The sequence below is a fragment of the Passer domesticus genome, chromosome 1 (genome assembly GCF_036417665.1).
Source record: "Passer domesticus isolate bPasDom1 chromosome 1, bPasDom1.hap1, whole genome shotgun sequence".
In the NCBI taxonomy this organism is placed as follows: Eukaryota; Metazoa; Chordata; class Aves; order Passeriformes; family Passeridae; genus Passer; species Passer domesticus.
This window is the reverse complement of record NC_087474.1, coordinates 34,931,181-34,956,305: the sequence shown is the minus strand read 5'-3', so window position 1 is coordinate 34,956,305 and position 25,125 is coordinate 34,931,181. Positions and strand designations below refer to the sequence as shown.

Sequence of the window (25,125 nt, the reverse complement as noted above, 5' to 3'; positions counted from 1 at the left end):
CATGGGACAGGCAGGCAAGTGAGCAACTGCGTGGGTGCTTGGCTGCCCTCCAAGGTCAACCAACCCACTACACATTGTAAGTTTAAGATCCTTTCCAACCCTGTCTTCTGCTAAAAGGATCAACACTGACATCTTCTTGGGATTAATAACACTCTTCTCTTGTATTTAAAATACCAATATATAGAGGGAAAAAACATGGAGAAAAACAGCCAAGAAAAATGCTGCAGAGAAATAACAAAATGGGTATCTGACTAAGAAAACTTACCAACTCAATTTCTTCTCATTACTTTGATACTAAACCTCTATATATTTCTACAAGTCAGGAAAATAATTTTAGATCCTCAAGTTAGAAGGAGTCATTTTACCACATCGTTCAGCAGCTGTGTTGCCAAAGCATTTCCATTTTTTTTTCTCAGTATCACAGAAACTACCATTTGTTTAATCTAACCAGTCACAGTCCAGATTGTTTTTTCTAGATCCTACTTCCAAATTATTCCTGGTTTCCAGTACTCTAGACAGAAAATGTGTCCAACAATCTTCTGAGGAACTATCCATTTTCTGTATTTCCCTTGGGAGAAAAGGAGGCTTCTCTCAAAGTTCTTGACATAGACTGGAGTTCAAAGCATCCAACTAATAACAAAGTAACAAAGAAATTCTCACTTGAAAACAAAACTGTAACTCCTAAGAATCCTCCAGGCAGAAGCTGTCATTATAAGCAACCAGATTTACAAGGTCATCTTACAGTTCTGGGGTTTGTATTTAATTCTGTGTTTTAACTTAGATTTACAATCAAAAGTAAAAAATACTGGTTTAAAAAAGCACAAAAATACTAAAAATAGTTTTCATCTCTTCTTTTGTTCAATCAACAATAAATATACATCAGCAACAAAGCCTGAATCATGAGCTCCGGAAGAAAACTTCTCCTGCATCCTCAGTTTTTAGGGATGAACACTGAGAACTGTCACCTCTGGAAAATATTCTTCAGTTCCAAATAATTCAGACTGACCTGCTAAGGACCCTTTAGATCAACCAGATTTTATCAATTCCCATCAGTATATTGTTAAACACTATGGACAGCCACTGAAGATTTTCTGCTCATTTTCCTCTCTCATACACACCACATTTCCCACTTCTCTGAGTGTGAAAGAATAATTTCAGTACCACCATGAGACTGCCACAGGTATCTTAAGTTCAATGCAAGAACTTTGCTAATAGATTCAAGCAGCAAGCAATTTCTGTTAACAAAAGACCAGCCTGAACTCCTCAAAAAGAGAAAAAGGCATCAAGAATGAAGAAAATAACTTTCCTCTCTCCCACACACAGAAGTCATCAAATTGCTCCAATCATTTTCAGAGCTAAGGGCTTTTTTCTTATATGGGTGAAAGAGGTGAATGGAAGGGGAGGAGAATAAGTAATATACTATCTCCTGAGAGAGGCCAATTCTGGGAAGAATAATTCCAAGTAGATTTGCAGAAATTGGAAAAAAAGAGAGTGAGCACATGCTACAAGAAGGCTTCCTCTAAAGCAAAAAAGAACGGTGCCAGTGATTTAATTCAATACTTTCCTGTGACCTTTTAAATTTTAATACCTGAGAAAAGCTGTGAAGGATTCAATAGCTCACAGTTTATGAATCCTTTGTGGAATAACCACACTAACACTATATACTCAAATAAGAGAGAGGATAGAAAGTGACTACACTTCAATAGAGACAGAGGATAAAACAGAACAGAGACATTTAAATAATGCAGACAAACAAGATGGAGAAACAGGAATGCCAAACCTTAAATGAGGATGTTGATGTGACAGATGTTTCAGAAACTCCAGGTAATGAAGACTTTCACTGGGAAATCATTGCCAGCACAGAAGTTCATCAAGTCAAAACAAGTTGTTAGTGTAGAGGGTTGGAAGGTGACTTACAGTTAAATCAGATAAACTAATTCTATCAAAACATATCACAAGATCCATATGCACTGAGATTTCAAGTGTGACCAATCTACCTTCACATATTATTGAGGAAAAAGAGGCTGAGGGACACAGCACATTATTAATAAAAGATTTCAATTCTTTCAAAGTAGATGCGACAGCTGTTATGTTTCAAATGAGATGCCAAAGTCTTAAGAAATCTTTCAATCTATACATCATACCTGACTATAAGAGAACAAACATGGCTTCAGAATACAAAGTAAAACAAAGAACAATAAGGAATGATTTCTCACTATCTCTCTAGTATCACCATTTCTCACCATATCAAGGGAATAAAGACACATCAAATGAAATTAGCAGGTGGCAGATTAAAAATAGAGAAGAGTGGGTACCTTTTCCTCACCAGCACATCCAACATACAAAACTCTGAGCCACAGGTTGTGCTACAGACATCAAAGTGTACAGGGACGAAAAAGAAACTGGGAAAATAAATGGGAGCAAAATCTATCCTTTAAATGTAGATACTAATTATGAGAATACCACCGCTGACTCCGAAAACCCTTGAGCAATAGGTCACTGGAAACTACTAGGTCAATATTGAGGGATAATGACACAGGTTAGTTGCATTTCTCCCTGCAAAAAGCAGGGCAGGGGGAAGCAATAAACTTTAGTAATGAAAAGTCAAAGCACTTCACTGGCTGTCTCCTCTTTTTTGCACTCTGAGGCTTCTGAGACAACAGGGGCTGCTGTCCTTGCTTCCACACATGGCTGAGCTTGAGAGGCTGTTACAGCACCTGGGCACCTCCCTGGGGCCTCTCGCCCTCCACACAGGTGAGGAGGCTGCACAGCTGGATGGGGCAGCTCTCACCAGCATCCCTTGGCTGCAGTCAACAGCTCCAGGACCAAGCAGCCCAGGAGGCAAAGGCAGCAGTGAGGGATGGCTGCACTGGTCCCAGTGTGGTGATATCCTCCAGGTGACCCCACTGGGAAGCACCTGGGGTGGCAGAGGGGCTCCAGTGTGATACTCTGTTACCTTGTCCTTCCCAGTGCTAGACTCTAGCCAGTGCTTGTGGATCAGGGACAGTGAAGCCTGGACATTCAGCACTGAGTTCTCTTTCTCAGTTATTGGGAGTTCAGCCTTTACCAAACCATGCAACTGCATTCCCTGTACTCCTCTGAGCAGAGTTTCTAGTATCTATTAGTGGGCATCTAGTATCTATTTAGTGGGCATACACATCAATTGATTCTGTCTTCTTGCTTAGAAGCCTAGACAACCTTCAGCTTTGCCCTCCTTGCATGCTTCTCCGAGCCTGCATTCAAGCACTCTTCTGCAGGCCCAGTGGAGATAGGATGATGGGCTAGATATAAAAAGGCCATTCTTAAGAGAAGACTCCATACAGCTTATGAAAATATGTGTATTTAGGAATTTGTTTATTTGTGTGTTTGACTTTAATTTTTATTCCAGTTTTTAAGTCTCTGATCCATTTCAGGCTGTGGAGATTGTGCACCACCATGCCTGCTTTACAGCACAACAATGAACAGAGCAGCTCATGACTACCAGATTAGGAGCTTCCAAAATCCACCTTTTGTTCTCCAGGAGTAGCAAAAGCTAGATGGAAGTGTTTTACTGAGGAACTTGCATAGAGAGCCTTTGCAGCAAATCATGGCAACAATCCTACTACCACCTTTGTGGATGGCCCCAGGAGGAATATATAATCACAGAATGGCTGCCAGTGGAAGGGACCCTAAAGATCACCTAGTTCCAATCCTCCCTTTCCCCATCACGAGCAGGGATGCCACCCACTAGACCAGGTTGCTCAAAGAGCCATCCAGACTGGCCTTGAACACTTCTGGAGATGGGGCATCCTTCTCTGGGCAGCCCATTCCAGTGCCTCATCACCCTCAGAATAAAGAATTTCTTCCTAGCATCTTATCTACATCTCTTCTCTTTTAGTTTAAAACCACTCACCCTTGTAACTCAAGGGTAGTTTTGAGATATTTTCCATTTCCTTTATCCTTGGCTGTTTGAAAGTGTAAAGGAAAATGAAATGTTAAAGAAGTTGAGCACAAAACATGTGAAATTTCAGTGCTCTAACTTTCTCTCTTTTCTTTAAATAAGCACTCTCCCTTAAGGCTGTGACCTGCTTTGTTACATGTTTTTTTAACAATACAAACTCACTGGAACAGCAAACTGGTATCACAATGAACCAGATGCTGCTTGGCCCATTAGGAACACCACAGCAATACAATATTCTCTTCCTGTGTACTTAATAACCTCCAAGACATGAAATAATGGCTTTAATTAGTCTCAAATTAAGTAAGAAATAGTTTAAATATCTCTGCTTTTAAGCTTATATTGACAATTTTAAATGCAAGGGAATGCTGTTTTATTCCTACATCTGGCTCTTCCAACAAACCCTATGAAGCGGGAACATTCCCATGAATCAGGAAAAATATAATGAAAACTATAGTTCTGGTTCACTCATACTAAACTGAGTATTTTGGCTTCCTGGTAAATTCACCTTCCCCTTTATAGATCTATATATCCACCAAACTAAAACCAGTCTATTCAATTAATGCTGCACATCAAGCTAAATAGGATTAGCTTACAAGTTTGACCCAAGAAAATAACACCACCTTATACAACTACCTTTAAAGAAAAAAGATGTTTCAAAAACATGGGGTGATACACAGTGAATATACATGCTACAGAATCAAGAACCACATATAATAAAATAATGCTATAGTAGAGATAAATAAAATTATTATTTTTGTGGTTCTTTGCTACCAACACAGGTTAACTATTAGAACTCACATAATACTCAGGCCAGACAAGAGACCTCCCAGTCTCACACACAAAAAACCCCAAAAACATAAAACCCTAAAATCACAAAAAAAAAAAAGAAAAGGGTAACATGGACAGAATTAGAAGTGAAGATTTACATTATGCCACCTTAAAAGTCAGCTTTCTGCATAATTTTCTTATTTCCTCTATTTGGAAAACTGCCACATTTCTTTCCAAAGCATTTGTTAGGAAAGATTTTCTTAATGACGCTTCTGACCCTTACATAGATTTCTGACATCTTGTTTTTCTATGATATGTAAGTGAAAAACAAATGTCTCAGACCTGAGAAGCTTTGCAATAACTGAAGGAAAACAGGTTATGAGAGCTAAGTATAACAAGTATCTTCAGTAAAGAATTCCAAAAAATTTGGGCAATGAACTGGAGAAAAAGTACCCATAACCTCTGAAAGCTTTTTCAAGTTACAGCTTAAAATGTGGGGTTTATGCTTTGGGGAGGAGGGATGGGGTGGTTTTAAATGTTTACATGTAAGCAAGACAGTGTTATAAAATTCTAGCAGGTGTCACCTTCTCCCAGTCATCTATTGTGAATACTGAAAGAAAAGGCATGTGAACTAAGTACATTTTTCAGTAACAGTTTGGTTCAAAGTCTCCTAGAGTTTTAGTACATTTGTTATTGTGTTTTACAGTAACAAATTACATTAAAACAAAGATTTCCTGGAGGCAAGAAGAAATGGCTTTTCATTGCTTATTTAAAACAAGTAATGAGTTTGGCAAGCTACAAAGACAACAGAGATGGAAACGAAGTTTTAAGCAGCACAATTTCTGCCTCACAGAGCAGCAGCTAATGTAAGGCACAGAATGACCACAGACATAGTGAAGAGAGTTCTCCTGTATGATCTGAACACAGCTGGATGAGAACATTTCTTAGCAGTAGTATAATGCAAGACACAAGTTCAAACATTTTTTATTTTCTCTGAAGTGTTGCCTCTCTCCCTTTCCTCAACATAGCAGGTGCAAAAATGGCAGTCTTGTTTTGTTTTCCCACTGGAAGAAGCCTGCTCCCTGAGATGACCATAACTTTTATTAAAAAACAGGGCAGTAACAAAACAAAAATATTAAGACACAAATTTTATTCTGTCTATATTAAAAAAGAAATCTTATAAACCAAGAACTGTCATTAATATAACCATATTTCCAGAAAGAGGGTTAAGAAATGCCACATTCATTTCATACACTGTAGTGCTGCAACATGATTTGACAAGCCACAGAGGGATTTTGCTGCTGCTCAACAGTACCTTTCACAGTAAGATCTCCCAAAACATTTTCCAGCAAGAAATTAACTGATATTCCACAAAGGAAAAACAAACAAACAAGCAAAAAACCTGCAAAATACTAGAAAATGCAAGTTTTCCACAAGGCTGTACAGTGCTGAAATCTGTGAAAACTACTAAAGTTGTAGGAAAAGGACTCAAAAATATTTGCCTCATTCAGTCATGTTATTCTTTGCATAAAACTCATCCTGACCTACAATCAAAAATCTATTCTTTTTTTCACCAGCATCCAAAAACTGCCCTACTACTTAGCAACAAGGAACATATTCCACACCTAATGTGCCTCTTTCTGTTTGTTATCATAAGGAATATTACATTTTCCAAGTAACTCCTTTAAACATTGTGACTATGATTGATATCTCAGCTGTCTGTGAAATCATTGTATTTCCCCTGCAACCTGCTTGCATTCTCATGCCTCTGGTTTCAGGAACCTTGAACTCATTTCAATTGCTGCCAAGCTGTTGGCCTTAAATAATACAGAGCTTTTTTTCATCCTTTCTAGTATAACAAATTGAGAGCTTTGAATTGAGGCCTTGCTCTTTTTTCTGTTTTGTCTGTCAACAACAGCATTTTAAGGATCTTTAACTGTATAAGCACCTGATCAGTACAAGACCAATAATTTACATTGTCCTGCAAGGACTCCCAGAAGCTCGTTACCAAAGACTCATCAGCAAGTAAAAAGAGCAAAGTTTATGCAACTACACTGTTAACAATTACATAAGATTTCTTGGACCTAGAGTTCAGTCTGTAATATATTTTTGAAAAATCCTGGAATAAAGAAGCAAACACAAATGCCCACCTGGCTTATGAGAAAAGCAGCCACCACAGCCACCAGAAGTTTTCAGCAGAAACCCATTATTTATTCCCATTAACTATTGTAAGCAGTGCAGATGAGACATTTAAAATAAGAAAGGGTTATGAAGTGTACATTTCTAGAATACAGACCTGTATTTTAAATATTTTAAATAGCAATGAAAAAAAAAGTAGGGAGTAGCTCTTACCACAATTCTTTTTGATTCTTTCAAAATGCAGTGACATGGCAGCTAGAAGTAGGGCTCTGAACCAAACAGGAAAAACCATAATAGTGCTCTTCATTTGTCTTTTATACTAAAAAAAAATTATTTGCATTTATTTCACACAAAAACTTCTTAAACATTTATCAGCTACCTTGTATTTTAACAGAATGCATCAGAAAAATCATCTTTCTCCATCACTTCAGCCAAAGGTACCATTTGATAAAGTGCACTGAGCAGATTTACATAAAGCCTATGTGATGGTGGATAATCAGGTTAAATCACCAGTCACTAGGTTAAATCACAAGGTGACAGGTTTTTCCCAGCAAAAGATGCATTTACTTGATGGCATCCCTTAATGTAATTTTACTAAATTCACCAGAGAAAGTGAGGAAGTCCTGAAATGAATTCAGTAATTCAATAAATTCACTTCCGAATACTTCCAATACATGAAGAAATGGTTTGTAGATCATATTATAAATATAAACATTAGAATATTTTTGGTTTTTTGTAATGAGATTAATTCAAGATTCTTTGGTATATGGCAAGTGGTTAATCTTGTAAATCATTCTTACTGGCCAAAGCTATAATCACAAGGCACTCAAATTATTATAGTGAACTTTATATATCCACTAAGGACTGAGTTGAATTTGGCATTAGATGTAGAAGAAAAAAATATATTTTCTGCAGCTGAACCCACTGAAAGTATATACTTGAGCTATGACTTCCAACTAATATGAAAATTCATCAGCAATTCTCAGGACAAAAAATTGTGAAATTTCTCCCAGCAAGGCAAAACCTCCAAAAATAGCAGTTTAGGAGTTCAAGTTCAATATTTATGGAAACAAATATTAATTTCACAGGTAAAACAATGAAAATCCAGGTTCTATTCTTGCTACTTCAACTGAGTGTATATCACTTACACACAGAAGAAAAATAGCACATATTTAGACATTTTAGAACAAGCAGGAGAGTTACCCGAAGCTTTGAAACTTAATTGCATAAAGATAATGCTGCTGACAGGGATGCTCAGAAATTATGAGTCAGACATTGGACTCTTGTCACAATATGGCCACACAAAAGCATAAGGATTCAAAAATCCTCAGGAATTCAGGAATAACCAAGGCAGGTGTCAACAGAGCAGCCCAACAGAGAAGAAGCAGGCTAATAGGGATTACTTTCCCTCTCAGTAGTATGAAAGTAAAGAAGAATGGAAAGAAAAACTAGTTTCCTTACTCAAAGGAAAAAGACAGACAAGCAACAGTGTTGGGATTTCCTTCTAAGATAATGTTGTTGTATCAACCTTGTGGGACACAGAAACATCTAGTTATCTTTGTCCTTCGTTGCTTATTATATTTAATAATCTTTTTAATCCTTGGTTGAATAATTCTCTGAAGTGAAACTTCAGATGTTCTATTTTCAGGAAGCTATCAGATCTCATTGTTATACTTTGCGTGGGTTTTTTAAAGCCTTCTTGACTCTTCTGGACTCTGACACAGGCATTCTGAAGAGCCTCGGACCTTATAAAGTAAAAGAAATAAAAGCTTGAGTAAAAAAATCCATTAACATGAGTGCTGGACAAGAACCTTGAAAGTCAACCACAGCTAGAAGCTCGATGTGCTAGGCAGCATTGGTGTCACCAGCACCATGAAAAGACTTTGTAACACTTTAAAAGACTTCTAACAGAACAACTGTCTCCTGCAAAGAAGTTCATGGCAGCCCCTTCCAACACAAGTATCAGCAGCACTGCCCTTCTTACCCAGTTCTTTAAAAAGAAGATTTTAAATATTTAGCAAAAGGTTTTAGCAGCACTCTCCCACTGCCAATTAGCAGCAGTGATACCATTTAAATATTTCATGATTACAACACTAAAAATAAATAACTTAAAGCCCAATTTAGCATCACAATATTGCTAAACCTTCATTATGTTATAGTGGATCTACATATTTGACTGGCACACATTTGGAATACCATTTGAGTCCTGCACTGCAAAAAATTTATAAAATGGAAGGAAAAGTACATATAAAAGAGCACCAGAATAAAATATTTTAAAAAAAAAGCACAGAAAAGCTTCAATAGGTGGAACAACTAAAACATTAAGATTTTTTTAGTCCAGAAAAAGAAATTACATAAAACTAATGTAAGGAACACCTCTCAGCTCCTTTGTGGAAAAGAGAAAGTGTTGTTCTAACATAAGAACCAGGGGATACAGGTAAACAGGTAAATAGCTGCCTAGAAAAACCATGCAAAGAAAAAAAAAAAAGAGGGAAAAAGCGGACTTCTTCACCCAACATTTAGTTAAGAAATTGCCATAGGATGTTAAAAGCTTCCAAAAGTCAAATTTGCCTTTGACAATTAAATGGGGGAGGGAAAACCACCTCTAAGGATTAAATGCACCTTAGCTCCAGATCACTTAAGGCTGGAAGCAGATGTCAGGAAAGGAGGCTTTTCCATTCTTCCTGTTGGAGGCAACGTCATGAGCCAAATGGACTTTTCCGCCTGACCTTAAAATCCAAAGAGCTGGGAGCTTTTGGAGGCTGCGGGAAACAGATACATTTACCCCAAGCTGTGCAGTCAGCCTTCATCACAGACAGGTTCAAGCCCCAAGCCCGTGGGACTCCAACCCACTGTGAAGGCTGAGTGCCTCGCACTGGGCTCTGCACTCCCTTTTCATCACTCCTTTTCTGGGGATTCACAGGCAGACACCAAGTACTGCACAGAGCACACGGAGTTCTGCTCTGCTCCAGCCCTTTGCTGGGAATAAAAGGTTCTCCACCAGCTGTTCCAGACAAAAAGCAGAGTGTGGCCAGGCTGTCACTGCTGAAGCAGGAAGGCCAAGATGTATGAAGGATGCAGAGAGAGCCAAGAAAAGGAGGGACAAGCAGGCAGGGTGACACAACAGATGAGGTGACAGACACAAACCAGATCCAGGCCAAGGCGGCTAGTGAAAGACCAACATTATCAATTCCACAGCATCTTTCTAAATCTACAAAATACCACAAGACAATTCTCATAACTGAAAGCATTTGGTGCCTTCACACCACCACTCTGGCTGGCTGCTCCCTGAAGAGGGACCACGCATGAGGCACATGGAACACGTTATTTAAGCTGAGAAGTGCTAACCTCAAACAATGCTTGTGAAACACGTGTCTGCAACTACAACTGGGAAGAACAACGAGAAGTTAAAGGACACTTGGGTTTAACAAATTTAGTACATCCAATTAAGCCATGTAAAGAAAGTCCTTGGGGGGTTCTTCAAAACCAAGGAAACCTATTACTGTAGGGATTCAAACTATTCATGTCTGATCTACCTTTCTCCACTATGTGGTAGTAATGTGCCATGCCTAAATACATTCTCATTTCACACAAATATTAGTCTTGAACTCTAGAATTAACACTGGCTTTTTGGAACAAACTGCCATCAACATATCTCAAAAAAAAAAAACCCCATGATTTAGGGACCATTCTCTGTAAACAACAAAATACATTTCAGTTGATTCAAGCCATTTCCTGAAGTGATTTATTTCCAACTATTACTGAGTTTTTCCTGCCTTATGTAGCAAAAATGTATGTATTTATATTGTAAAGTGAATATTGCAATGATGTAAGCATTATTTCAGCAGCCTAGAAACTAATATTTGTTACAATACGTACATGAAAGAGATTCATTCTGCTTTAAATTTACTAAACAAAGAAGTATGGTAGAGTATACAAAGTCAACTGTCATGACTTTTTTTGTGTGTGTTTATGTACTGTTCACAGGAGTTACTTAAAATCAATAAATAACTGCCTAACCTAAAACCCCCAACAATAGGAAAGAAAACATTCTTAACAAATGCTTCAACACAAGCTGAATTCCTGTCCTTTTAGTCCAAACTACACTTTGGTAATACAAAGCAATGAAATTATATTTTTCTAAATAAGCAGTCAGTTACATTCTATTCTATGGAAAGCAGCTAGAGCAAACACTTGGCAACATCAATCTCTTTTATCACAAGGAACTAGGTAATTAAATATATAAAGCATCCTGGATTTTCCACCACAAGAGGTACCTCACAAAACAAAACCCATGCAGACCATTCTGCTGCTGCAGAATTTCACAATCATTCTTCCTCTCCTATCCTACAGTAAAAAGGGTAGTAAAGGATGGGGATATGTCCACAGATGCTAAAACATCAAAGCACACACAGAGTTGTAGAATGCTCTGCCTTTTTTTAGTGTAAGCAAAATAATAATGCTGGTAAGAAGAAAAAAACAAATATAAGAAAATAGGGGGGGAAGCTATAATCACAGAAACTCAGCCATAAAATGGTCTTGATAATTCTGTGGATGTGTTCTTTACAAAAAAAAATATTCTGCAATACTGATTATCTCATTATTTAAAGGAAAGAAATAGCAAACCATTTTAATCAATTCTAGAATTACACTATTAGGCATAATACCAATTACCTGCTATATACTTGTAAGGTACCCATTTCTTATACCAAAATGAAACACCTAAATAAGTTTCTTTTGTTAAAGATTTTTAGAGTTAATTTTGAAATCCTGTTTAATATCTTGCTATTTTTTATTGTTCATTTGATAAAACTGTCAGCTGCTATTCTGAAAAGGAGTTGGTTTGTTTGTTTAAAGATACTTCCTGTCTGCCTGCACTTATTTCCAGAATGTATCTGAATTTGGTATCTGAAAAGATCCCTGAGCATGGTATACAATCTGAAGTACTCAGGGATATTTTATTACTGATTCCAAAAGGCCAAATGACATTAAAAGGAATCCCAAGAGAGGCAGAAATGAATCACATCTATTTTACTTTCCCAAGGCTGCACCAGGTAACACTGTGAGCCTCAGTATTGCCAATTTCCAGTCACTCACTACAATGCACCCTTCACTGCTTTGACCATTCATATTTTGTGGTCTAGGAGGGAACAGGTGAATGAAACAGGGATGTTCCTCTTCAGAAACAAGGGACAGATGAGTCCGTACAGACAGCTCTGGAAAAGAAGCCATTTAAGTAGATATTAAGAGATGTACTGCAGCCAAGAGGATGGGCAACAATCCTTTCAAAGAACTGCTTCATGCACAGTCTTCCACAACAGGGAAAAGTAAGTGCAGTGATGGCACTGCCCCTTGTTTCAAAGGCACACCAGATGTGAAGATCAACTGTAAAACAGTAGCAATACTTTTGTAAACACAGCTGCAAAACAGGCAAAGAGGCCACTTGCTCCTTACTCTCCTTAAAGACAAACGAACCAGCCCCTTCCAAAGGGCCCTTTTTGTGCCAATGCTGCAATCCAGTAATAATAATAATATCAATTTGTATTTACCAACAATTATTTTAATATATTTAGAAGGAACAATATTTTCTCATAAATGGTATTTTTGAACTAGATTCTGCAACATCATATTGTTCTATTTAAATTTAAACCAATTTTTATTTTAACCATGGAATGTATAATTTGATCTTGTACCAAAGTCTACAATCACTTAACAACAGCAGCAAAAAGAAAATCACATACCATGTATGATAAAATGAGAGTATCACAAAAACAGGATGTTTACCTGAAGGTGGAAGAGCTGCATGTATTTTAGAAGGTAAGCTAAAACCAGAAAGAACCTGGCAAACTGAAGGCATAATCTGAAATAATTAGAATGCAGTTAGTAGGACAAATACAAGGTTTTTGCAGATGATTGCTTTTGCCCATTACAAAGAGGAACAATCAGGCAACAGCCTGCATAGAAGGATCATAATGAAAAGGTGATTAAAAGACAAAAGCATCATACTGAAATTTATTAACATTTGATCCTGTAGCAGAGCAGTGGAGCAGAGTAGACTGACCTCTTGAGGTCTCTTCCAGCTCTATTTTTAAACCTTCTTCAATACATATACATTGCTGATTTTTATCACATTTTTATACTTTCCTCCTCTCCATGTATATTACACATAAATTATTATGCACCTTTCCTCCCCCAAAACTGACCTGCTAGTTTATATTTGCACTTATACATTTTGAACACAATCCCACATTTATGTGAAAAGATAAATAATTTAGAATCCATGTATTAATATTATGTATTCCAAATTAATGTGCCCCTTAGAGATTGATAATTGGTGAATTTTATATAAGAGTTTTTCCCAATGGAATCAGTGCAAGTAATACAAGGATTGATGGTAATAACACCCATGGACCAGCACAAGCTGGGAAACTACACTATTAACTTGTCCTGTCAGTCTCTGTTTAAATTCTTTTAATCTTCCATGAATGCAATCAAATCATGGGAGCACAGTGTATTATTTGTGAGCCGTGGACAGGACACCACTGCTCTAATTCCTGGTTTAAAAATAGGCTAAACTAGTCGAGTCACTGATCAAGCCTGATAATAGGCATAAGTAAAAAATCTCATCAGGTATTCATAATGATTTTTAATTCCATTAATTAATTTTTCACCACTGAACAGAATGAACATGTTTTGTGGATAGTTTTGTGGGCAGAGGGGGTGAAGGAGTTGCTATTATTCACACTAGCCAAACTCTTTACTCAATCAAGAGAAATAGGCAGATAAGCTCTTCCAGAAGAGAAGTCAGAGAAGCTAAATTCATCCAAATTTAGCTCCCACTCCAAGTCAGCTTTTGGAAAAAGTACTTCTCTTCATGGACTATAGTACATAAGCTAAGAAAATCACATAAAGGCAGTATCGTCATGTATACATTTCTACAAACAACTTTTTTTTTATGTTGCATATCTTCAAATAAAATTTTGATTACTGTGGTCTACAGAAACTACACATGCAAATAAAATACATTGCACAACATACCCATTCCATGGCTGTGACAAAGTGCCATGGTTAACAAGTAGGAAAGTGCCTGATACATAGGTCTAATGTATATATATATGATACACTATGCAAATTCTTAAGCTTTTGTATCCCAGAGGATATACTCTTTATGGAGTTAAATATTCTTTTAAAAATATTATACTTTTTTAAAAATAGGAAGCCCGTGTATAATCAATAGCAGAGGATGAAGAAGGAATACAAAAACGAATAGGTGCTGGTAACCTTCTGTAATCTAGCTGAGAGTCCAGCAAATCACACAGACAGCCTCCTCTAAAACACAGCTCCAGGATTCATGGAGTACAATTAGCTATTCATATCTCTCATACTGCCAAGCCAGAGAGGTAAGACAGATCGGCACTAAAACAAAAAGAAAAAGCTAAGAAACAAACAAAAACAAATCCTGAAACTGCCTCTCAGAAAAGCCTACACTTTGGCTGCGTAGTTGAATGGCTGTCCAGGGTAAGATGGAGGGGGAGCTCAACTATCACAGCCTTCTTTCCTAAATATATGCTTTTTTTGTGCTGTCATTTTTGGCATCAATTAGCACATGTGCTCTAAGCAAAATATCTTTTACTGCTGGTACATCCACGTCCTTCTTCCAAAGATCTTCTGTAACCAGAAGGAATTCAGCTGATACTGTTGCATTTTGTTTCCAAGGGGAAGGGCATAAGTAAACCAAATATGTTGTTTCCTTCTTTCCTCTCCATGGCTGTTTTCTGTGAACTTAATGAACCTTTGCATCTTTGGGCCAAATCAAGTTTACCTGCATCATTACACAGGTTTCTTTGCAATATGAAAAATTATTGAAAATCAGGTAATTTTATATACTTTAAACTGTGCCCAGCAACCTAATTCCTTGATATTCTTTCAGATGGAAGGCAAATATGTATGACCTATTCCTGGGCCTCCATGAAGACTTGCAAACATTGTGGGTAAGATAATTTTGGACTGCAGAGAACCTAAGTCCACTGAAAATGTTACATTGGAGTTTACCATGAATGCAAAAGGATTTCTATTAAAGCCTTTAAAACAATCCCAGTTGTAGAAAACACTGTCCAACATTTTCCATATTTCATATTTTTTACACCTGATACCTATGAGTTTACAGTATGAACTAGAGATCACAGAAGACTGAACAAGTTAGCAACATACACTGGCATTCTAACAAGAAAGAAGATCTTGATGTACATGCTGTCTAAATCCCCTGTCATAGAAAGACATGGATATGTTTAGTTTCAAAGCAAAGCTCTGCTGAAAATTATACCCTAGAGTATCTTACCCCAGAGTATCTACCTGCTAAATTTGGTTCCTCTCTTCTTACCGGCTTTGAAAGATAGAAGTTTACAATGCTCAGCAAGTACATGACTTTACAGAATGAAAGCTTGAGTTTAGACACATAAGCAAAAAAGAAAGATGCAAATTTGTTTAAGTTATCAGCCAAGAAATTTATCGACACTGAGATCAGTATTGGTATATGCAAAAAAAACCACCCTGAACTTTGTTTCCACACACGTTGACAAAAAACACTCCTGCTCACAGAATGCTAAAGCCACCTTTCGTCACATGTTTCTCACTGCTGCCTTCCTAAATAACTGCAATCTCTCCTAAGTATATCTCTTCTCATTTTATTACTGCAACCTGTCTCCTAATAAAGACATATTTATCCCCATGGATCTCTTTCTGTCTAGGTCTATAGCTTTGGGAAACCATGAGGCTCTGTAAGCATTTATTGGACACCCCTGGAAGCAGGCAGCCCTGAGGAAACATACCCATACACCACAAGTCACTTGCTGCCTGAAAGATTCTCAAACGCCTACCACCTCCAAGTCTCTTTAAGAAAGGCGTGGAGGAACCTCACACAAAAATAAAGCAAGCTCACTGCCAACTGTCAGAGCAGCTAAGAAAAGTTCACAGGATGCTTAAACCCACTTTGAACTGCAAGATGTAAATTAATTTCACAGAATATTATAGGAAATGTTGTAGGAAATTACATAATAGGAAACCACAGCTAGCTGCACCAAGGAAAATATTATGGAAAAACAAAAGAGTCACCCCAAAACCCACTGCATACGAACAAGTGACATATAAATTAGTTCACAAATCAGGTATCCAAGACCCTTAATCCCATGGATGCACAATGTATCACCACTATTGCCTTTTGAAAAATCAGAATCTCATAAATACAGAGAATAAGAAATAGAAAGTGAAAAACTCTCTATAAACACAAGTATATAGTGCCTGGCCCTCAAATTTGGTTCAACAAAGGCAATCAATAACATAGGTGATTCCATAAAAATTGCTACAAATGAAGAGTACAATCTTTAATCCTTTCAGCCTAAACACAGCTGATAAATGAGAGTGAAAGGCCAAGTAAACTACTATGTATAAAGACTGCGTTACTTTTTCCAGTAATAGCAGCTGCAGCACCTGTCATCATCCTAGGTGACACCTCAGCCCTGAAGAGTACATCATCTTATACCAAATGAGAAAGAAAAAGTCAAAATTAGCAGGTGCACAAAATAGATAAGATGGAAAAAATATGGAGCCACCGGAAAAAGGGAACAGATACTGCAAGTAAGAAAGGAAAGGAAAAAAGGCAGCAACTGCTCTTCTCAGAGTTATGAAAATAGACAGCCAATGGAAGCACAGACTGAAACCAAAATAAAACACGGATCTGTGCTCTTGATTTTCATGCACAAACATGTGGTTCTAAAGAATTTAATCTGAACTAGAACTATTATTCAAATGTCAATTTTCCGTTTGTGACCCAAGCACCTACACGGTAATGGGCAGACACAACATTTAAGTATTAGATATTCCATAAAGGTGCATTTTAAGTCATGTTTTGAGTGAATGTATGAAATTTACCTCTGCATGGAACAGACCTGTTCCTTAAGGTTACTTTGTATCTTTCTTAAGAGCAATTATAAGCTATTAAAACTCCAGGAACACTTTCCAAAAGCATATTACATCTTACTTTCTCCACTCTACAGAGTTCTGCTCTGCAAGAGCATGAAAGAAACATTTTCAGGTTTACTACCCATGCCAGATGTTCCAGAAGGTTTCATAGTGAAAACCAGGCACCAACACACCTGGACTCAAACCACCTGAACTGCTGAACTAAGCAAGCAGAACAATATTCAGAATATATTTAGACAAGTGATTTTTCCCAGAAGTATTAAAACAGTCATATCTAAAATAAATATGGACCACATAACTTTAAATGCAGTGTTGTCACATTTTTCCACCCAAGATAATTATTCAAATAACAACAGAAAGTTTTAGTAATCAGTTCTTGGCTGATGCACAGATTACTGTTCACATCTGCAAAACGGTATTCAGCAGCAATAATAGCAGAAAGGTGAATAATTTTGTATTCTGAAGTGCTATCATTGCTGTAGAAACTAAGAACCTTGACTCGGGTATCCATGAAATGCAATTCAAAACCTATTTCCTTATCTCATGCTTCTTGATCTTAATATATCAAAAATCCCTAGGTACTGTGACCTTGCTTGGTCCCCAGAGAGGCAGAAGGTTGCAGCATAATTAAATCATACACTGCAAAGTAGTAGAACAGCATGGTGCACACTGCAAACACTACTGTCTTTCCTGGGCTACCACAGAAGAAAGAAGAAACTGTTAAGAAGTATCAGATCTCTGAAAAAATAATCACTGACAAATCCAGCAAACATGAAATTATTCCACTACCAAGCTCAGCTGCCCCCTGTCCATTGTTATGATTTCTTTAGCACACACACACACACACACCCAGCATCACTGCTCAAACAGGAAGGGTGGGTACAGCCTGTCAAATGTGTTCCACTGCTCACTGCCCTTGCTCTCCCCTTGGTTTTACAGCAAGGCCCAGGAGATGGTAACACAACTTTCAATACACTATTGTGTATTGATATTCTTGATATTCTACACATTTTTTCTATCCAAGCAACAGAACAACAGAGATAATGGGTAAAACACAGACTGATTGTGTGAAATTTACGTTCTAACTGTGGTGAATTGCATGTGTTTTGTTTGGTGTTGTGATGGTGTTGTTTTTGATTTTGGCGTGGGGAATTCATTTTGTTGATGCAACTGAAATTTGTGAAGATCATACGATGGATGTGGATTTTAATGATAAGGGGTGGAATGTCCCTTGGGTTTGCATGACAAGATTTTGGTAGCAGGGGGGCTACAAGGGAGCCTTCCGTAAGAAGCTGCCAATAGTTTCACCTATGATCAACATAGCCAATGCTAGCCAGCTCCAAGATGGCCAAGCCAGCCCCACAGTGACTGTGGTAGTGCCCCTGGGATAACAGACTTAACAGGGTAGGGAAAAAAACTGACCAGAAGCAACTGCAGCCACAGAAAGGGGGGGACAATAGACAAGTGAAACAACACTGCAGACACCAAGGTCAGTGAAGGGGTGGGAGGAGGTGCTCCAGGCACTTGCAGCTGACATTTCCCTGCAGCCCCCAGAGAAGACCATGGTGAGACAGGCTGTGGAGGAGTCCATGGCAGAGGAGGTGGATGCATGAAGAAGGCTGCAACCCTGTGGGAAACCCACGCTGGAGAGGGCTCCTGGCAGGATTTGTGACCCTGTGTGGGAGCCACACTGGAGCAGCTCACGAAGAACTACACTCTGTGGGTAAGACTCAGGCTATAGATGTTCATGGTCCCTCCCATGGGAGGAGACCCACTGCTGGAGCAGGGTAAAAGTGTGAGGAGTCCTCCCCTGAGGAGGAAGGAACAGCAGAAACATGCGATGAACTGACCACAACCCCCATTCCACATCCCCCTGCAGCACAGGAGAGGGGCAGAATGAAGGGAAGGTGCTTTTAAGATTTGGGTTTATTTTTTATTATCCTATACTGATTTGATTAGTAATAAATTAATCTCCCCAAATTAACTGTAATTAACAAATTACTGTCACATTTTGACCTTGACAGTAATTTCTGAGAGATCTCTCCCTGTCCTTATCATAACCTATGAGCCTTTCATTCCATCTCCTCTTCCCTGTCCAGCTGAGGAGGGGAGTCATAGAGTGGCTTTGGTGGGTGTCTGGAATCCAGCCAAGGTCAGCCTACCACAGCTGATTTTGGAAGCATATAAATATCTAAGAAGACAACACATCTAGCTTAATTTAGACCTAGCTGATCTTGATTAAACTCAGATCTTATTACTTGAAGTTGTGCCTCATTTCCCAGCTGTTATACCATTGGAGCAATATCTCTGTGTTGTTTCAACATTTTCATTGGAATTGAGAAAGCTAACCCAACATATATCTCAGGAACCATGGATTTAAGAAACCAAAACAAGCGTATTTGTAGAAACAACTGCATTTTTTTTTAAATCCCATTCCTTTTTGCCCAAGCTATATTCTACCACTGATGCTCCCCCTACTTTTCAAGCTGAAACATAAGCGTTCAGAATGTGCAGAGCTACATATAAAGATGTTTCTATAGGTGAAGTACAACTCAGCCTACTGCTAAACGAGCTGTCATTTTTAACAAGAAGAATGCTCCCTATTATATACATTCTCCCACCCCCAGCCCAATGAGATCCTGAATCTCTCATCACCTGCTGTGTGCCTGTCACACACACAAGCCAATGGAGCCACTAAATTGCTCGGCACAGGTGCATCCCAAATAACAAGCATACTGTGCAATTCATGTCTTTCCCTGCCAGGCTGGTGCCCATGTTGTCTTGTCATAAGCCAGCTAGTTTCTCTCACCTTCCCTAACAGGAGTTAGATCCTTCTACTTTAATAAACCTCAAAACATGAGGCCCTGCTACCCCCAAGCGTGGATGTATACAAAGCCATCCTCTCACTGTTGTCCACTTCTGACAAAGGAAAAATCAAGTCCCCTCGCCACAGGGGGGAGGAAAAAAAGAGAAAGAAAAAAGCTGCCTGTCCTTTCATCTAGAGCCAAGGCTCTGTGAACCCAATGGATCGCCTGCATCTCCCTGCCTCTGTCACAGAGGAAAAGACCCCGATGGGGAGGAGCAAGAGCTCTTACCTTAATTATGCTGCTCCTCCGGGGGATGCCGGGTTTGCCTTCTCGTTGTTGACTGGTGGAAAATCCTCTTTCTTTGCTGCTGCTCTCCGGGCTTGCAGGAGGAGCTGATCCCGGCTCCTCACCGGCTCCCGGCTGGGCACAGTCCCCGTTGGAGACCCGGCTGCCCGCACTGTCAAAGCGGGATCTCCCGCCGCCGCCTCCTCCTCCTCCTCCTTCCCCATCTCCTGCCTTGAACGCCACCTTGCCTTGGACCGGCCCGGGGGAGGAGGGCAGCCCCCCGCCGCCGGTGCCGCCACCGCTGCCAAACTCCGCCATCAGCCTCCCTGGCTACGGCAGAAGCACCACCGCTGCCCCCCTCCCCTCCTCCCGCGGCCGCTCGGCGGTGGCTCTCCTTCCGCTTTCTCTCTATTTACGATCGGGGGATTTTGAGCCTAAGTCTCTCCCCCCCGCGCATTTGGCAGCCGAGGCCGCGCAGCTCCAGGAGGGGAGGGGGGACGGACGAAACGTGTCGGCGGCGGCTCGGCGAGCACCAGTCCCGCAGCACCTGGGGAGGGAAAAGGAGACGAAACGTGACAACCGGTCCTCACACGAGGCGGGGAGCGTCGCACCGCGGCGCGCACACACGGACACGCGTGGCAGGAGAGGGGCTGCCCGGGTCCCCGCCCGGGGCACCGAGCGGACAGAGCGCAGCCCCGCCGCGGGGACAGGGACCGGCCCGCCACGGGCCGGGGGAGGCTGGAGGGGACCGGAGGAACTGCGATTCTGGGGCTGCTCAGCCGGGAAAAACGAGAGGCGTTGATGGCGGTATTTTCTCACCCAGACACAGCGACACCCACAATCGCTGAAGCAACGAAGCGGGAGCGAAAAGAGAACTTGCAGAACAACACGCCCCAAAGCCTCCGGCCCCGGCCCGGGGGGACGCCCGTCCCACGCACGGCGGGGACGATCCGCCGCAGCCCCTCTCCGGCCACGAGCGGCGGCGAGGAGCGGCGGAACAAGGGCAGGGGCGCCGCCGCCGCCCCGCGGGGCAGCCCCCGGGCGCCCTCGGCAACTTTTCTCCCTTCCCGCTGCCTGCCGACATCCAGCCGCTCTAGAGCGGAGACAGCCCGGCCGGGGCAGCGGCAGCCCCGGCCCCCGCGGCACCCTCGCCCGCAGCCGCCCCCCGCCCGCACGCTGCGGCCCCGCTACCCACCTCGGCGGCGAGCGGAGCCCCGGCTGCCGCCGCTGCAGGAGCCGCTTTCCCCTTTTCCCCTCCTCCCCGCTATGGTCGCCGCCTCTGCCCGGAGCCGGATACAGAGAGAAACTGATTCATGTGGCTGCTTCCCTCGCTCTCCGCTGCTGCTGCTGCTGCTACCGCCGCCGCCGCCGCCTTCCCCGGCCCAATGCTCGGCAGCAGTCCCGTGGGGGGAAACGCCGGCAGCGCCGAGGGGAGAGGCAGCCCCGGCCGCCCCCGCGAGGAAACTCTTCGGGGAAGGCTGAGCGAGCGATCCGGGCTCGCCCCCCCTCCCGCGCCGCCAGTCACAGGGCCGGCCCCGCGCGGATGGGCGGCCCCGCCGCCAGCACCCCCTCCGGCAGCTCGGGGGCGCTCCGCCCGAGGGCAGGACCCGCGCCCGCCCCTTCCCGCGCCCCGCGCTCACCGGAGCATTCCTCCGCACGCTCCCGCCCCGCGCCTCTCGGCCGGGCTCCGCGCCGCCACAAAAGAGCCCGCTCCCCGGCCCCCCGCGCCCGGCCGCATCCTCTGCTCCCCTCCGGCCCGCACGGTGGCTCCTCCCGCCCCTCCCGTCGGGGCGCCGGGCCCTTCACCCGCCCTGCCCACACGAGTGAGGGGCTGCGGCCGCCCGGGCGCAGGAAGGGCGGGGGGCGGCGGTGGAACGGCTGTTCCCGCGCTCTACCGGGCGCTGACAGCCCAATGAGAGCCCAATTAGTCTAATTAGAACCTTTAATTATTAAAGGAGCGAGTGTGATGGAGAGCTGGAATATTAAAAGCTTAACGGAAACTGCAACTTGATGGTTTCCTTCAAGCGTGTCCACAACCCAGCGCGCTCGGCCGGCGTGCCCTCACATACCCCATACACAGTCGTTTAGGTTTGCTATGAGACAAACAGGAGGGACTTAGTGAAAGAGCAGTAATTCAGAGAGCCCCATATTTATTTTTGCCTCTTAACACAGCTGCATGTTGCAAGAGCTTGATATTTCACGATTAAGTTGAATAAAGGGAAATGAAATGCCATAGTTGAGGCACTTGGCCTGAAATTCAGAAATTGAGTCAGTTCGGGGGACAATACATTGAGAACACGAGCAAAATAAGAAATCGCAGAAATAAGAGTGCAAAGAGTCACACTGAGCAAAGAGACACTTAAGACGGCCCACATCTGACCTTCAGCATTTGGCTGAAGTGCTTAATGCCGGAGCTTGACTCAGATTATAGTCGAATGAAAGCACTACACTTTTAATTTAGGTTCCCTCAGTTGCCCTCGGGAGATCACTGACTGTGCCTGGAACCACTGGCACAGAGATCAGATACCTATCCTAAATAGTTTGAATAAGGCAGCAAAAATATCCCCCTTCAGCATACTGGTGGTGAAAACACTGGATTGAAGGGTACATTTTCAGTCCTGTTCCCCAGCCCCAGGGCTTTACTGCAGAGCAATGCCACCATACCTTTGTGGCCCATTGCCCTGAGCTGTCTCCAGGCACCTCCATCTTTTCCTTCAGAACACCAAGGGAGAGCTTACTTCTCCAAAATATAGAGCCACAGGGATGATGTTTTCTGTTTGCTTTTACTGTTTAGATCACTTGGAGCATGAGAGCCCTCATTTCAATCTCCTCTTCCTGAAGAGATTGACATCTGTGTCCCCATGGTCATTAAACAGCCACCAATTTACAGACTGGTGCTGGTGGGAGCGTTTTCTTCAATATTCTGTCTGCAATGGTGCTTGTCACTGCAGCAGAAAAGAAACCATAAGGTGTGATGCAGATTGGAGGAAAGTATGAAGTTCTTTGGAAAATATTACTTATTCAGTATCATTTCTAGTGGGTCAAGGAAGTTCAGAACCTGACACTGCTACGTGACTCATATATGGTCCCAATTTTATCAAACTATTAACAAAGCTTAAGGTTAAATGAAAACGTGCACATTTGCAGGATTTAGACTGTAAACACTAGAGACATTAATATTAAACTATAGATCTGAAATAGCCAAAGTTTGTGGTTTTCATTAGCTGGTAATACAGTGATTTTACCATTTGCCCTTATGCGAACATCTCTTCCCTGAACATCTTGCCTTGCCATTTAACTAGGAAAAGTCAGCCTTGAATATTAAAGATCATTCAGTATTGTATCTACAGATGTGGACATCACAAACCATCCCTACGGGAGACACTTTGTCATTAGGAGCGTCACTGTTTCTTCTGAAGGATGAAATTTATACGCAACAGGTACAAAATCTTATTAGAATCATTTGTCACAGAGCGTTGCCAGTAAACTGGTGAGGAAGATGTGTGCTTTCTGTCATCTTGCTGCTTAAGATGCACATAGTAGAATACCACTTTTAAGGCCTTTAGCAAAATTTGATCAGGCCTGTCTCAGAGAAAAAAGGATTAAAAAAACCCTTTTCAACTCTGCTTATCAGTCCAACTTGTAAAGAAACAAGATAACAACACTGAAAAAGAAATCATTAACTTTAGCCTTGGCAGTTCTGTAATGAATGATATCATGATCTGCAGACATTGCCAGACTTTTGACTGTGAAGGTGATGATTCAATACAAAGGAAATAGTAAAACTTCTGGATCTGGTCTTAAGGATACATGCACACGAATCAATACAATAGTATCTGTATTATGCTTATGCTAAATATTGAAATTTAATTACAATTAACATTGTCTCAGACACCAAATGAGAAAGGTTGTGCTAGCAAGATGGAGGTAGCGAATTCCCCAAATATGAGATTTCTTTGATGACATTCACTGATTTTTCTTATTATGCCATACTGTTTTACAGGACTTCTTTAAATTAACCCAGTTTATGCAGATGCATTTTGAATGCTTGAAGTTGAAAAATATTTCCATATACAAAAGGAGGCGTTTCTGATAAACCAAATCCCAGAAATGGGAAAATCACCAAGACTGAGCTACTCATGGAGACTTTGTTTATCCCTGTGAGCTCAGGTTTCCAAAGTAGTTCATGTGATACTAATGTGAACTATATACTTTCTTTGCCAGAACTTTTTGAAGATCAAGGGGTGAAGAAACTTTTTCATTTTCATTATTCAATAGTGGCCTCAGCAGGCTCTATTTGTTTAATTGTTAAATGAAATAAGGATTATAATGGAATCAAAAGACCCTTCTATGACAATATTTAACTCTGAGAACTTGCTGCCATGTGCACATATTAGCTATTTTCATAAAATCCTATTAAATATCAGAGTTCTACAGCTAAGCTAACATTACCCATTGAACTTTTCTAACTCAAATAGTGTGGCAGTAGAAACATGCCAAGAAACAGGATATGTTTAAACCCCTAAACAGTGACTAAATGACTAGTGTTTAAAGGAGCCAAATACCAGATTATTGCTAATACACTAAATACTCTTTATTCCAAACATGAAAAACTTTAATTAGCAATTATCTTGTCTAAATGTTGCTTTTCTGATGCCTCTGCTTGAAATATGTTTTTTCATTATTGTAAGTATCTCTACAATTCTGATCATTTAAATTGCTTGACTTGATTGTTCAGGTCACAGTCTAGCACATACTTGTTTGTTTTACTTGTTTATAATTAAGTATACATGTTTAAGCAGTCCCATTACAGTCAGAATCTGATTCATAATTAATCCAAAGCAAAGATTATCTATAAATAATGCATTATTGTATACAACATCTGTAAAGTGCAGGTGTGTTATATGCACATAAAATCTACAGACAGTACAATGTGCACTAAAGGTGGCAAAAGGAGGTAGAAAAACAAATTGATAATTTGCCTACTGCAGAGCATTTATTAGCATTGTGTACATGAATTTTTTTTCAATTTTAGAAAGTTCATTATACTAACAGTGACTATAGGAGTTGGACTTTGATGATCCTTGTTGGCCCTTTCCAACTTAGGATATGGTGTGATTCAGTAACCCTAAGTATGAGGATTTTTTTAATCAAGCAGCTCAACCATTTTAGCCTATTAAATACAGCTTAAGGAATGCTTGCTCTCTA

At 40.8% G+C, this 25,125-nt stretch overlaps 1 protein-coding gene across 1 annotated transcript in view; it reads right to left on the bottom strand.

Moving 5' to 3' along the window:
* The window catches only part of PLCL2 (phospholipase C like 2), a 99,403-nt gene extending 77,980 nt beyond the window's left edge, over positions 1 to 21,423 (bottom strand). The window contains exons 1-2 of the mRNA XM_064413878.1: positions 21,113 to 21,423; positions 19,921 to 20,464 (exon numbers count right to left, since the gene is read on the bottom strand). Of these exons, the coding sequence (XP_064269948.1) occupies positions 19,921 to 20,235 (315 nt within the window). The 5' untranslated portion in view covers positions 20,236 to 20,464; positions 21,113 to 21,423. The remainder of the gene's footprint in view (positions 1 to 19,920; positions 20,465 to 21,112) is intronic.
* Positions 21,424 to 25,125: the final 3,702 nt, after the last annotated feature.